Source organism: Scomber japonicus, chromosome 23, assembly GCF_027409825.1.
Source record: "Scomber japonicus isolate fScoJap1 chromosome 23, fScoJap1.pri, whole genome shotgun sequence".
Lineage (NCBI taxonomy): Eukaryota > Metazoa > Chordata > Actinopteri > Scombriformes > Scombridae > Scomber > Scomber japonicus.
In genome coordinates, this window is record NC_070600.1 from 6925608 (window position 1) to 6939568 (window position 13961).

Here is a 13961-nt window from a genome sequence, read left to right on the forward strand (position 1 = left end):
TAGCTTCCTCTGACACTCTAATTTCCTGCTTTAAAGACCAAATCAATAATGTTTTTGACCATATATATTACAGATATATTTACATACACGACTGAAGAGTTTTACTATCAATCATTTTGTGTGTTTCTCAATTGATTGTACCTGACAATATAGTCAGTTTTACCTAATTACTGATTGAAACAGTTATTTAACAGCATTATAGCAAGCATTTGAACTCACTGTGTATTATTAAAACATCAATCTATTTGGGAGTGATAGCAGGTTTTACACTATATATGGTGTTTTTGACTGGTAGTGGGGTGTTTGACCTTGATTATGCTATTATATTATCATTATATCAGTCGTATAAAATGATCTTCAAATGACAATAATATCGTTTATCGCGATTATTTCACAGTTCTACCTACCAATTCACATATCACCTTTAAATAATCAATACGACTGAAACATTTTACAAAAGATTTGGCTTAGTAAAAATGTGTCTTCACCTTTTAATGCATTGAACACATAACTTACCCTTTATTTCAAAACGCATTCATGTTCATGGCCTTTCGTGAGCCCAGTATACTTTGCTGTAGTATACACTGATTTTAAGATACAGTTGATTAACTTCCTTCATCATTCATACTGTAATATTGCTTCCTTTTTGTATGATTATGAATACAAGTGACACCTTCAATGTCACGGTGTATACTTGTTTAGTCCAAAAACACCCTGAAATTCACTTAGCTGTGTATTCATACAGTCGCCAAGGCCTCACAAATCTTTCTGAGTGGATTAATACAAACAGCCTGCCAACACCCACCAAGGTTATCACATGTTTGTCATGCATTGAAAAGAGAAGGCTCAAATAATACATTTCTGTGGGCATTTGATACACTGAGAGATAACCTGAATGAGAAAAGATAAGTCAGGGTCTTGGACCATACATCACACCACCAACATGTGTGTTTTGGGCTTTTGACCTTCACTCACTCAATAGGAATAAACGCGTTGAGCGAGCGGGAAGCGTGTTAAAAAAACAGCCACACAAACGCACCCTCCCCCCTCCCCCCACTTGGCATCCGTACTAGTTAAAATTTCCGTAAAAGCATTTGGCGGGGGAAAAATTGCGAGGGATGTTAAGCAAGGAGCGATGGAGTAAAACACGCGTTGGATTAAAGACGTGACTGATCAGAAAATGTAGCAACACGTCAGGAGGGAAAGGTGATTAGATGAATTATTAGCTTAATTAGAGCAACACTAATGATCCCCGTGTCCTATCAGCCGTGTCTGATAGCTATCTGGCAGTAGCCTCAAATCCTAACCAATTACTCACTGCCACATGCACATCCACAGATATACAAATTGTGAGCATTTACTTGAACACACAGTTGCATCCTCACTAATGTCAAAGTTCTCATATGTACTTCTATGTTGTAAACAATGCTCAGTAATAAGCCAGTGCACTTTCTCTGCTTTATTTTCTACTTGCTGTGTATGAATATTTAAAAAGTAAAAGTTTTTCGTGCCAATCCGAGGTCAGATGTCTACCTCCTCTAATGAATTCCTCTCTCACAGATACCTTACAGACGGCGGCCTCCATCTGTATGCACGGAACACAGGCCGAGCCTCAGACGCAGCTTCTTCCCGAGAAGTATCTCAGAGAGGAGGCAAAGAGATGCAGGGCGACATAGACAGGTAAGACTGGAGTCCGTCAATCAAACGGCGCTGCTTGTTTTACTGATGCGTGTTTGTGTTTTGTCTGTGGACCGCGCCCCATATCACGAAGTTCAACTGGAAACCTGGTAACACAAAGCTTGTTATCAACTCAAAGAAAGTGGTCTCAGACAATTCATCCTAAGCCACAATCAGAAGCATGAATGGAGTAGTTAATATGATTGAAGATGAAACGGTGATTCATCTTACGAGGAAATGCGATTATTGCAGTCACACAAAAGGATATTCAGTGAGATGAAATACATCCAATGTAATCACACAACTTCAATTGAATAAAAAGCTGGAGAAAGTCTAGAAATAATATCCTAGTATTAAAGTTAAGGCTAACACTATAGGGTTTCATTTATTATTAAACATACCTTCAATTTTAAATACATTTGGCACCTTCAGCATAGAGTATTCTTGCTTTTATGAACACATACTGTATATTTTATGACATATACTCTTTATAGCATATCCTGTATATGTGTAATATTGGGGGTTTCTGTCAGAAGTTGATATGGAAGGGTTAGAACAGCAAAGTCATTCTACAGACCTATAAAAAAAAATATCTATTGCTCTTGTTCCTGTCAAGATATTGTTGAAGTGATGTCTAATTTTTTCCAGATATATCATTGATCAGTAGTTTGATCTGATCCTCTGAAGTTTACATGTTGGAGCAGGGTAGGGGTTCCTTTGGTTGATCTATCCTGGTCAAAAGTGAGCCGTCTTTGTGACACCAGCTCAAAGAAAAGCTGGCTAACCCAATAATCTTCCATCATGGTGATCAATCCAAGGACACATTTATAGGATATTTAGATGATGGTGCATTGACGTCTACATTTGACATTTCATAGCTGATGTTCCTCTCCAAAGTACCTCGCAATGAGTTCATCAGCATAAGCATCCATGGCTTTGCTGGTTGCCATTCACTTTCAGCTGCAGCCAGGTTGATGTTTGCAAGGGCGAATCCACCAGACTGTGTTTTGCAGCCAGTGATGCGTGTGCCATCACTGGCTGTGACAATGGCAGAAAGGTTGAAAGTGTTATCAAGTGTTAATCCTAACCCTAACCCTTTGCCAAGCAGAAGCTGCAGATGTATCTTCTTGAAGCCTGATGGGTAGAGGTAACTGCCCCTTACCTACCTTACAACTTAGCATTCAAACAAGCCGAAGTAGCTTCAGCAATCGATTTTAACTAGTAGGTACATTTGCTACCCTATCACAGTAAAAGAATGATCAATATATACATTTTCTACTTGAAAAATATTGTCTGCCTACCATCATGTTACAATTTTCTCTATATTGCATAGATTGGTGTAAATATTTGCTCTCTGTAAGCAGCTTTACAGCACTGATATTACACAAAACCTCTTCTTATCTGAATGTGAACAAGGGTCAGTACCAGAGACTTCATTCCATGGTGTTAGAAGAAGAAATGGGAGATAACATTTATTTTTTTACTTCAAGATACAAGCTAAGGGTATATGAAGATATGGCAAAGAGGAAATGATTCAGTACTGAAAGGTGGCATGGGTTAAGAGCTTTCATTCAGCAACAGACTGGAAGCAAACATATCTTAGTTTGCTTATGGTAACCCAATAAAAGAATAATGAAACCAAAAGCAAAAAGCAAGCCTCGAGCATAAAGTAAGAAATGAGTTCAAGTCCTTCAGAGGTGACAGTCAGGACACCCACCGTACTGCAGGGGCAACCGAGAATAAACGAGGTGAAAAGGAGAGACGTGCTATCGATTTTAAAGCTGTCAAGCTAAGATTGCGATGACATGCCTTCAGAGAGGCTGCTGGGAATCGACTGATGCTGTGACATTTCCCAGTGTCGCAACTTTGTCTTCTGCCAAGATTTTAATGAGTGGCGTGGTGTTTTTTGAAGGAGTGGGAGGCTTGAAAAGCAATCAGATATGACTCTCAAGACTGAGTTGGCTTTTGTTTTAGTGCTTTAAATCAGTAAAAGTTACGTTAAAGAGACTCTAAGCCAACATGAAAGCAAGTAACTAAATTAAAGTAAGAAAAAAAGCTAGACATTCCGATTGTTAGTGAGTTTAGAGATTCTCTTCAAGGAAATTGAGATGTGCTGAATGTGCATGGTTACACTGAGCAAATTTAAACAGGGTGAAAGATGATTTGCAGATATGCTGATGGATATTTAGCTCCCTGCTGTGTCTGAGTCTTTGTGTTTGCTCCTCTTCTATAGATAAATCTAGATATGGATCTAATTGTTTTACAGTCCAGACACACAGTCCTGCTGTTTCTTGGTAACATGCTCACTCTCACATGCGTCACAGAGGCCAGTCAAGCTAGTCAGCCGGGGGAGGCGAGTCTGATCATATCTGTGACCAGCCGAGCGTTAAAACACGCTAGACCTGACCGGAGGTTCAGAATAGGCGATCAACCTGCCCCTGTCAGTCTCAAACCGATGTGCCTGTCAAACTTGACTCTCGGGCAAAGAGACTGATAGGATGAGAATTAATATGAACCCTGTGAACTGTCTCTTCTATTTGCTGAGTCTCAGCTTCACCCCTCACATATGTTTTATCTCTGCATTTTAATGTTTTGCCTAAAGTACCTCTCACCTGTTCTTGACATAAATCCAGAAAATTGCAGCTTTAACTGTGTTAAAGCTTTGGGTCTTGGGGGCGATGAGGAAATATTGATGCTTGCTCCCCCTTAAGACACCTCCACGCAACAGACTCCTGATAGGATCAGAATCTGAACTCTGGTACCCCTGTTTTCCTTCCTTCTTCTCCTTTTCTTTACAAACCTAGGAAAACACCTACTAGAACACGCATAGCTTTGATGCTTCCTCCCAGCCTCCCTCTGACATGTGTGATTGTCAGATGCTGAGCTGTCACTTCCCGCTGACATGTGACAAAGCTCAGGGGGAAAAAAATCATTTCCGAAGCGATTGCACACCGGGCTCCACACCTTAGCTCGGCTTTACCTCCCTCTGTAGTACAGGATATACCTTCCATGATTGGTTCCTTCTTCTATCCCAAAGCGCTCTTCTTCTTTTTCCCATAACCCCCCCCGGCTTTAGGCGAAATAAGAAGCAGATAAGGCTCAAGTTCAAACAGTCTATTCCCTGACTTTGAAGAACATTTCATCTCACAAATGCACATACTGGCACATTCTAGGAACAACAAATACAATCCCCCCCCATGTCTTTATGGTCACTGTAAACAAACCACACTAGGACACAAAAACATTTAACACATTTTCTATGCCTCAGTAACTGGCGTGTAGTGTTGTAGTCATTTTTTCTTGCATGGCTGCTCAGACTAGAGTAGCAAGGAGTTGACTGAAGGCAAAATACACTCCAATCAATCTTTTACCAATGCCTAGGGAAGGCAAATGAACTTGTTGGACTCAGTTGAGGATAATCTGAGTTAGAGGTTTTTCTCCATCCTAGCAGCATGGCTCCCGGTCAATTGGTCGGTCCAACACTTTGGCCCAGACTGAACCACTGGCTTTGATGAGCAGCAGGTTGACATTTTTAGGTTAGAGTGAAATATCTCAACAGTTATTTAAGGGATTAGCATGAAATTTACAACAGATATCCAGGGTCCCTAGAGGATACATTAAAAAGTCTTGTGATCCTTTGACTTTCCCTCTATTGCCACCAGCAGGTCAAAGGTCTCACTGCTCAACATGTGTTTGATGGATCACCGTGAAATTTTATACAGATGTTCATTGTTCCAAGACAATTCAGACAAGAAGATTCCTATGACTTCAGTGATACTCTGACTCTAACTTTTCCTCTGTAGCAACATGAGGTTGATGGTTTTAGTTGTTACTGAAATATCTCAATGACTGTTGGATAGATTGTTGTGAAATTTGACAACCGCGGTCCATTATTTCATTCATATCAGCCTCACCTCAGCTTTTTTGTTAACAGCTAATCAGCATAATTTAGCTGACACGTGTTCTGGCAATTTTTATTTATCAAGAAGCACAAAGCCGGTAACGTTGTCTTTCTCTAGTTTATTCAGTCGTCTGCAGACGGACTCCTTCTGTCTCAAGCGTGAGATGAAAAAGCGAGCCCCGAGCAGAGGAAACAGTCAGATTATATACAATACATTATCATAGAAAAGGGAGACATTGTTCTATCAACAGACCAATGTCATCACAATAGGCACGTCATCACGTGTATACAATCAGGACAATAGTTAATCAGTAGACTATAACATACATGATGTTCCATCAAAGGTCAATGATATTCCTTAAATCAGCATTTCATGGCATGGTCAACAGATTATGACACACACACATATGTCTAATCAAATAACATAACTACTCATTTGCTCAGACAAGATGAATAATAAGAATTTCCATTACATTCCCCCATTTGAGCGTATTACGCTCACAAATTAACATTAATCAAACAAACATTAATCCTTGAAATTCAAAACTAATGATTAAAAAAATCTGATTAACAACATCTTTTTTTTTTTTCTTAAGTAATCAAAGCAAACAATATTGCTAGATTGAGCAATACTAGATTAAACAGTACTGTCAAAATCATGTAAGTCAGCATAGGGTGGAACCCAGTTCAGAGAGGAACCACCTTCAGATTGAATTATGAACTGCCCAACAGAGGTTTTAACCAATGAAGTGACCAAAGCTTTAATGCAAGGTATAGCACAACAGATCACAACCATAAACACTGTCAGGGTAACAAGCACAGGTGTCCATGCTTTCAGTAACGTCATTTTCCATCCTCCCTGGGTCAGCCATAACCATGGACTTTGATACACAGAGTCTTTGATCTTTTGTTCATACAACAGGTCGTTCAGGTGTGAGACAATATGAGTCATATTGTCCGTAATGTCCCACAGGTAGCCGTAACCACCTGCTTGCACGGTGGTATTCCCAGGAAGTGCTCTTGTTCAGTGAAGCACTTCCTAGTGAAACAAACAGTTCCTTGTTGTTGGGTGGGGTTTGTAGTCATGACAGATTGGTGAACTCCTGGTTGTTTCACCTGTGTCATGTTCCAGAATCTCGCCGTTGAACCCCCGTAGTTGACGATGCTGATGTTGCACATGTCGATGTTCTCAGCCATGTCCTTCACAGTCCGGTCCTCCAGGGAAACCCCCCAGGGTGAAAGCTACCATGACGCCTAGTGTCTCCGAAACATTCAATGGTTGTTGGCGTCACAGGTATAGCGTCTCCCACCCCGTGAGGAAGTTGTGTGCAGACATAGCAGCTGTCATTTGTAATCCTTCTGGCTGTCGATAGTACTACAGCGTACCAAGAATTTTCCTCAGGCTTCAGTAGGGGATGAGTAAACTCAGGCAGCAATTCTCTCCTCTTTCTGCAGTTGGATGCTCTGCAGCTGCTCTCTGAGTTTTTACCCCCCTGTTGTTGTTCAGGCTGTGATGTGTCTTGTTGCAGGAGCAGTAGCAGGACGATGATGACAGTGAGCAGGAATATGCTGCAAATTCCTCTCCATCTGCCACCCCTCCAGCGCCACTGTATATTCGTTGGCGTCATTGCATCAGCCGTGGTGCCTCAGCTTACCCCCGTAATCAGTGTACTAGAGACGTGTGGTCCTACTTTAAACCACACCCCTCCTGTTGGTCAGTACAAGGCGGGGGAAAGTGTTGGTTCACTTACTGATGCTCTGCACGCTTGATGGTGTCTCGTCCGTGGGTTCAGGAACCCGTTTGCAGTGGCTGGCGTGTATCCAGGTGACCCGTTCTGCGACCTTCACTGCTGTTTCCGTGGTGAGGAGGATTTGGAAAGGTCCGTTCCACCTGCGTGCTTTCCAGCTCTTTCTCCTCAGGTCTCTCACTACGACCCAGTCTCCAGATTCCAGGTCATGTAGTTTTTCCTCCGTGGCTTTTGGTAGGGCGTCCTTAGCCTGTTTGTGAATATCAGTAAGCACAGAGGACAGGTTTGCACAATAACGTAACATTTCATCCTCACACTGGGAAGTTGCCTCTTGACCGGTCCAATTCCTGTATCCATAGGTCGTGCAAAGAGGATTTCAAATGGGCTAAGGCCATTTCTGCTTCTGACCCTAGCTCTCATGTACATCAAAACAATCGGTAGTGCTTTTGTCCAAGTTAAACCAGTTTCCTCACAACATTTAGCCAATTTTCCTTTCAATGTACCATTCTCTCTTTCAACAGCCCCCCCACTGGCTGGGTGATAAGCACAATGTTGCTTCATTTCAATGCCAAAATACTCACCCACGCTCTTAAGGGCTGCGCTCACGAAAGGTGTACCATTGTCGGATGAGATTTTACCTGGAATTCCCCATCTGGGAATTATTTCTCTGATTAGAGCCTTGGCTACTGCTGCTGAGTCCTGCTTAGAAGTGGGAAAAGCTTCTACCCATTTGGAAAACATGTCAACAAAAAACCAAACAGTATTTCTTTCCCTCACTAGGCGAATCACTAATGAAATCCATTTGTAAGTGATCAAAAGGTTTTTGTGGTGGTGGATGCGCACTCTGTTGCATCTGGATGCCTCTGCCTGCATTGTTAGTAGCACAGATCACACAACTTTGACAAAATTTTTGGGAGAAATTAGAGAAACCCTTTGTGAACCAATACCTCTGTATTTCACTCATCATTCCCCCTTTTGACACATGATCCCCCATGTGTCAACTTAGCATAATGAGGAAATAAGTATTTGGGTAGACAAGGTCTACCATTAGGCCTGCTTTCTTCCAAGCCATCCTCTCTTCAGGGCTGGCTCTGGCCTGTAGGTCAAACAAATCAACTGTGGATGTCAGTGGTGAGTTAACAATAGCAAGACATTGAATGTTATTGTTAGTGTTATCTAGCTGTGCTGCTGTTTTGGCTGCAGCGTCAACTCTGGCATTCCCCTGTGAAACAAAATTGTCATTATTTGTGTGTGCTTGGCATTTGCAGATAGCAACCTGTTTTGGAAGGAGGACAGCATCGAGAAGTGCAGCAACCATTGCATGATGGGCTATAGGTTTGCCTGTTGATGTTAAAAAATCTCTATTGGCCCAAAGACGGCCAAAATCATTTACCACTCCCCATGCATATCTACTGTCAGTATATATGTTGGCTGTTTTGTCAGCTGCAATCTTGCAAGCCTCTGTCAGCGCTACTAATTCTGCTGCTTGTGCAGAATAATTTGAGGGAAGTGGCTGTGCAACAATTGTGTCATGTAGTGTTGTAATAGCAAAGCCCGCTTGGTTTTTACCGGTTGTTGAGTTTCTCGAGGCTGAGCCATCCACAAACAGTTCCAGGTCAGCGTTCTGCAGAGGTGTGTCCTGCAGATCAGGTCTGGGGGAACAGGTTTCAGTTATTACTGCCACACAGTCATGTGGTTGTCCATCGTCTGGTGTAGGGAGAAGAGTTGCAGAGTTAAGAACATTGCATCTTTTAACAGTTATGTTAGGCATATCAAGCAGAATTGTGTTATATCTGATCCACCTTGCTGTTGACAGGTGGGAAGTTTTCTGTTCAAGCAAAATCATTGAAACAGCATGTGGTACCAGTAGGGTGAGATCAGCATAGCCTACAATGTCACGTGAAGCTATCACAGCTTTTTCTGCAGCTGCCACAGCTCTTAGACATGTAGGAAGTCCTGCAGCAACCGAGTCAAGTCTTGATGAGAAATAGGCTACAGGTCTCTGTCGTCCCCCATGGTCTTGTGTCAATATTAAAGTCATGTACCCACCCCGTTCGCCCACAGTCTGTGTGAATGGTTTGGTGCAATCCGGAAGGCCCAATGTTGGAGGAGATTGTAATGCCAATTTCAACTCCACAAAGGCTTTTACAGCCTCAGGTGTCTAAATAACTTTGTCTTTGGGATCCACTGTCTGCAATATGACGTCATTCCTAAAAAACTCATTACCTGTTTCTTTGTTTCAGGCTGTGGAATGTTTTGGATTGCTTCAATTCGTTTGGGTGAGAGGGTTTTGCCCTCTGCTGTGATCACATGACCCAGAAAAGTGACTTGTTTTGAAACAAACTGAAGTTTTGACAAGCTGGCCTTGTGACCGTTATCAGCCAGATGGTTCAGAACAGCGAGTGTGTCTTGTACACAGGCTTCCTGTGTGAGAGAGCAAATCATTAGGTCACCCACATATTGCAAAAAAAAAATACTACCAACTGGTAAGTTGAGTGAATTTAGATTGTCTTTTAATGCTGCATTAAAAATGGTTGGAGATTCAGTGTAACCTTGACAGAGCCTAGAAAAAATGTACATTTTGGACTCAAATAAAAAGCAAACCAAAATTGGCTCTTTATCCACTGGGATACTAAAAAAAAATGCATTTTCGAGATCAACAACATAGAACCATTTACTGTCAGATGGAACTCGAAAGAGAATTGTGTGTGGATTTGGTATATTTGGTGCGCGCGTGGACTGCTGCATTTACTGCTTGCAGATCCTGTACAAATCTCCACTTATCGGGTTGCTCAGCATCTCTGATTTTCTTTACAGGAAAAATTGGTGTTCTCACAGGAGATTTTTCATATGTAACAATTACTCCTGCTTTAAGGATATTGATTTTGCATGACCTATACAAAGATTTTGGTGTGATCACAACTGGTTTGGCATCTTTAATCAGTCCTACATCATATTTGTGCTTTGCCCATAAACATGATGGTACCTGATTTAGCTCAGGATTTTCAGAGACGTCTTCTATGAAAATGTGATTGCCGAAAAAATGAATCAAAGAAATCTTTTACCTCTATGGTTGTTTGGAAATTTGTGTCTGGAATGAGCTCAACAGTCTTTTCCGCAGTCACTACAGCAGAAAATCTTTTTCGGTGCACCTTTAGAAGCGGATGGAAATCAACATCAGGATCTGATGTTTTTCCCCACCCGGAGGCCTCATTGCAATCCAAGGTCCCAAGTCCTCCCACCTTTTAGTTTTGGGTTTGACCAGTGAAACATGGGGGTTGGAGTGTGGTATCCTGAACAGAGTTTTAGAAAATGGATTAGACAGAGTTACTGACACAGCACATCGATTATAGGTCCAATATAACCAGTTTAGTCTGAGTGTGTGTCTGTCCTGATCTGTCCTATACCATATTTCCTCAAACTCTCTGTCTGCTCCCTGCAAGATGTGAGTAGTGCAGTGGAGGCCTTGTGATGTCATGAAGTCAGTGTGTTGTTGACATTAGGTCTTCCCTACCATATCTGACAAAGGAATTTGTTTGGGGAATCCTTGTTACAAGAATACATTGGGAAGTGGAAACCAAAACAAACCAAAACAAAATAATTCTGTTGAATGGCTGGTGAGATAAGCTGTTGCTTGACGTATGTGTCTATTTCTGTTGTGTTTTGCATGTCAGTGGATGCATTTCTACTTATCTGCTGTGTGGAGTGATCTGCCGTCTCAGCCCTTGTGTCATAACCAGATGTGTCCGTCACTGTCCTCTGCTCCACCCCTAGTCAATCAGCCTCGGTCTCATGTGGAATCTCGTTCTCATTTTCCTTGTTTTTTTCGAACAGTCTTTAGTCTAATGTCCCATCATTCCACACGTGAAACAAGCGTCAGTTGTCCCACGGCCTGCCCTGTCCCTTGTTGTGATGTCCTCGTCGCTTCAGTTCATTCAGATGGTCTGAATTGTTGACAGAAAATGTCCAATTGTGTTGCAAACTCCTCTCCCCCATTTTTGACTGAGGGGAGGTGAGTAGCAGCTTCTTTCATCTTGTTGTATGTCCATGGTCTGAGTAGTCTGTTGACTTGAAAACTGTGCCTGGTCGTGTTCTGCTTTCATCCCATGGGGAAAGGTGTGCGGTGCACAATATCTTGTAGCATATGGTGGAGGTGGAAGTCCTTGTCTTCCCACCCTTGGGCATGGAATTGGCTGTGATGGTGTGGTTATGGCTGTGGCTGTCATCATTCCCGGAGCGCTGGCTGCTCCTCCTTGGTCCACAGCTGGTGCTGGCTGTCTTCTGGGCAGAGCAGAGTCCAGATCAGGATCTAGTTTGAGGCACTGAGATGCAGAGGTTAGTGTAGCTTTCCCTGCCTTATGTCTTCTGTCCCTGGTGTTGGCTTCATCAAGCCAACAAGCATAAACATTTTTCCCTTTTTTTTTTTTTTTTTGTTTTGTTTTGACTGACTGGTTTCTTCTTTTACTGTTAGTTGGATTTTTAATTGTTCTAATTGTGTTAGGCTAAAACTGCCCGTAACTGGAAACCCACACTCCTGAACCCAGATTCCAAGATGGTCAGTACTTTGTTCACCATATTTTGTGATCATAAACCTAATATTGGGAGAAGACATTACAGGTGGATCTACAGGTGTTTCATCCTTGGTACTGTTAGAGCCCATTGTGGCAAAAAAAATAAAATTTGTTTTAGATTTTTAGTTGCTTCTTCTCTTTAGGTGGATTTGTAAGGACCTTGGATTTTTTATTTATTTATTTATTGCTACTTCAGTTAATTTAGTGTAGATATTTTACTCTTAGTTTTCTCTAAAGTTTTAATCCAATTTGTGTTATTTTTACTAAACTCCTCACTTTTTTTTTTTTTTTTTTTTACAAGTAGAGTGAAAAGTAAAAATATTCTATACCCCTACGTTCTTAGAACTTTAAACCTTAAAACTAAACGATCGTTGATGGTAACATTCAAAGCTTTTTTAATGTGCACACGGACTGTCTCTACAGTCTCTAAGGTCCCAGACCCCCGAAGCTTCAGCGATCCTACAGCGGTAAGCACCTGCCCTGTTAATACGTCTATTACACCCACCCTCGGTGGCGAGGATCTATTATTACTGATTGTACTCACCAGAAAGACAAGGTTGTGTGCCAGAAAAAAGTTCCTCGATCACGCCAGTGAGTGGGCGTCGGTTCTCACGTGTCAGGTCCCCCACTTCTCTACCCTCTTTGACAGGGAGGTTTGGGGCGTTTTGGAGTCCCAGACTCCAGCTGTACAGACTTAACCTGCAGCGCTGAGTCCCGAACGCCGGCTCACGGGTGATCCTGCCGACAACGCCAAATGTTCTGGCAATTTTTATTTATCAAGAAGCACAAAGCCGGTAACGTTGTCTTTCTCTAGTTTATTCAGTCGTCTGCAGACGGACTCCTTCTGTCTCAAGCGTGAGATGAAAAAGCGAGCCCCGAGCAGAGGAAACAGTCAGATTATATACAATACATTATCATAGAAAAGGGAGACATTGTTCTATCAACAGACCAATGTCATCACAATAGGCACGTCATCACGTGTATACAATCAGGACAATAGTTAATCAGTAGACTATAACATACATGATGTTCCATCAAAGGTCAATGATATTCCTTAAATCAGCATTTCATGGCATGGTCAACAGATTATGACACACACACATATGTCTAATCAAATAACATAACTACTCATTTGCTCAGACAAGATGAATAATAAGAATTTCCATTACACACGCTAAATTAACACAGTGATGGTGTGTCAACATTAAACCTGCTTAACATCAACATGCTTGTATTATTATTGTGAGCATGTTAGCATGCTAATGTGCTGCTGACTAAGAAATGGCTAAGACAAAATCTCCAACCTTTACCGTTGATGTTCTTAAACTATTTTCCATAATTAAACTTGAAGTTTGAGGTTGTCTGTGTGCAAAAAGAAGGCAGAGCTTGTGTTATACATACAATGCCTGATTGCAGGAGCCTTTGCCACTGCTATCACTGTAGATACATACTTTTTTGAGTGATATCTGGATATTAATTGTAGTTTGAGACAAAATATTTGTTCACTGAGCGCAACTATATAATAATTGTTGTTTTATCAGTAAAGGGAAGATTACCGAGCTTAATAATGTTTTCAAACCGATTTCCCCTCTACTTGGATTTTCTCTCTACTATGAACAATAAATGGGAAGATACACACAATGCAGGAACACACATACACACACACACACACACACACACACACACACTCTCATGCTTTACCTCAATCAAGCCTTACACAAACACACAGCACTTACTTCCCAGCTCTCACGGCACACTGGCAGTAGTAGAGAGAGTTCCTAGGAGGCAGGAAGAGGGAGTCGGTCTGTGTACATAATCTGAGCTCCCACGAGACTCATTATTCTTCACGTTTCTCTCCGTCCATAACGACTCCCCTGGCTGCTACCCGCGGCAGCTTTATCCCCAAATCAGCAGAGCCCCCCGAGGAAATTCATCTAAATGACTCATCAGATCGAGACTCACGGCCAGCAGGTGACTGAGACCATCTGGGGCTGGAACAGGGTGGGCTTATGTCTGCTGCTTCAGTCAAGTGCATATGTGAGCTTGATGTGGCTGTAGGTGGTG

At 41.9% G+C, this 13961-nt stretch overlaps 1 protein-coding gene across 1 annotated transcript in view; it reads left to right on the forward strand.

Annotated features, from left to right (window-relative positions):
- The window catches only part of nav3 (neuron navigator 3), a 90962-nt gene that overhangs the window by 25464 nt on the left and 51537 nt on the right, over positions 1 to 13961 (forward strand). Inside the window, exon 5 of the mRNA XM_053313731.1 lies at positions 1561 to 1680. Within this exon, the coding sequence (XP_053169706.1) occupies positions 1561 to 1680 (120 nt within the window). The remainder of the gene's footprint in view (positions 1 to 1560; positions 1681 to 13961) is intronic.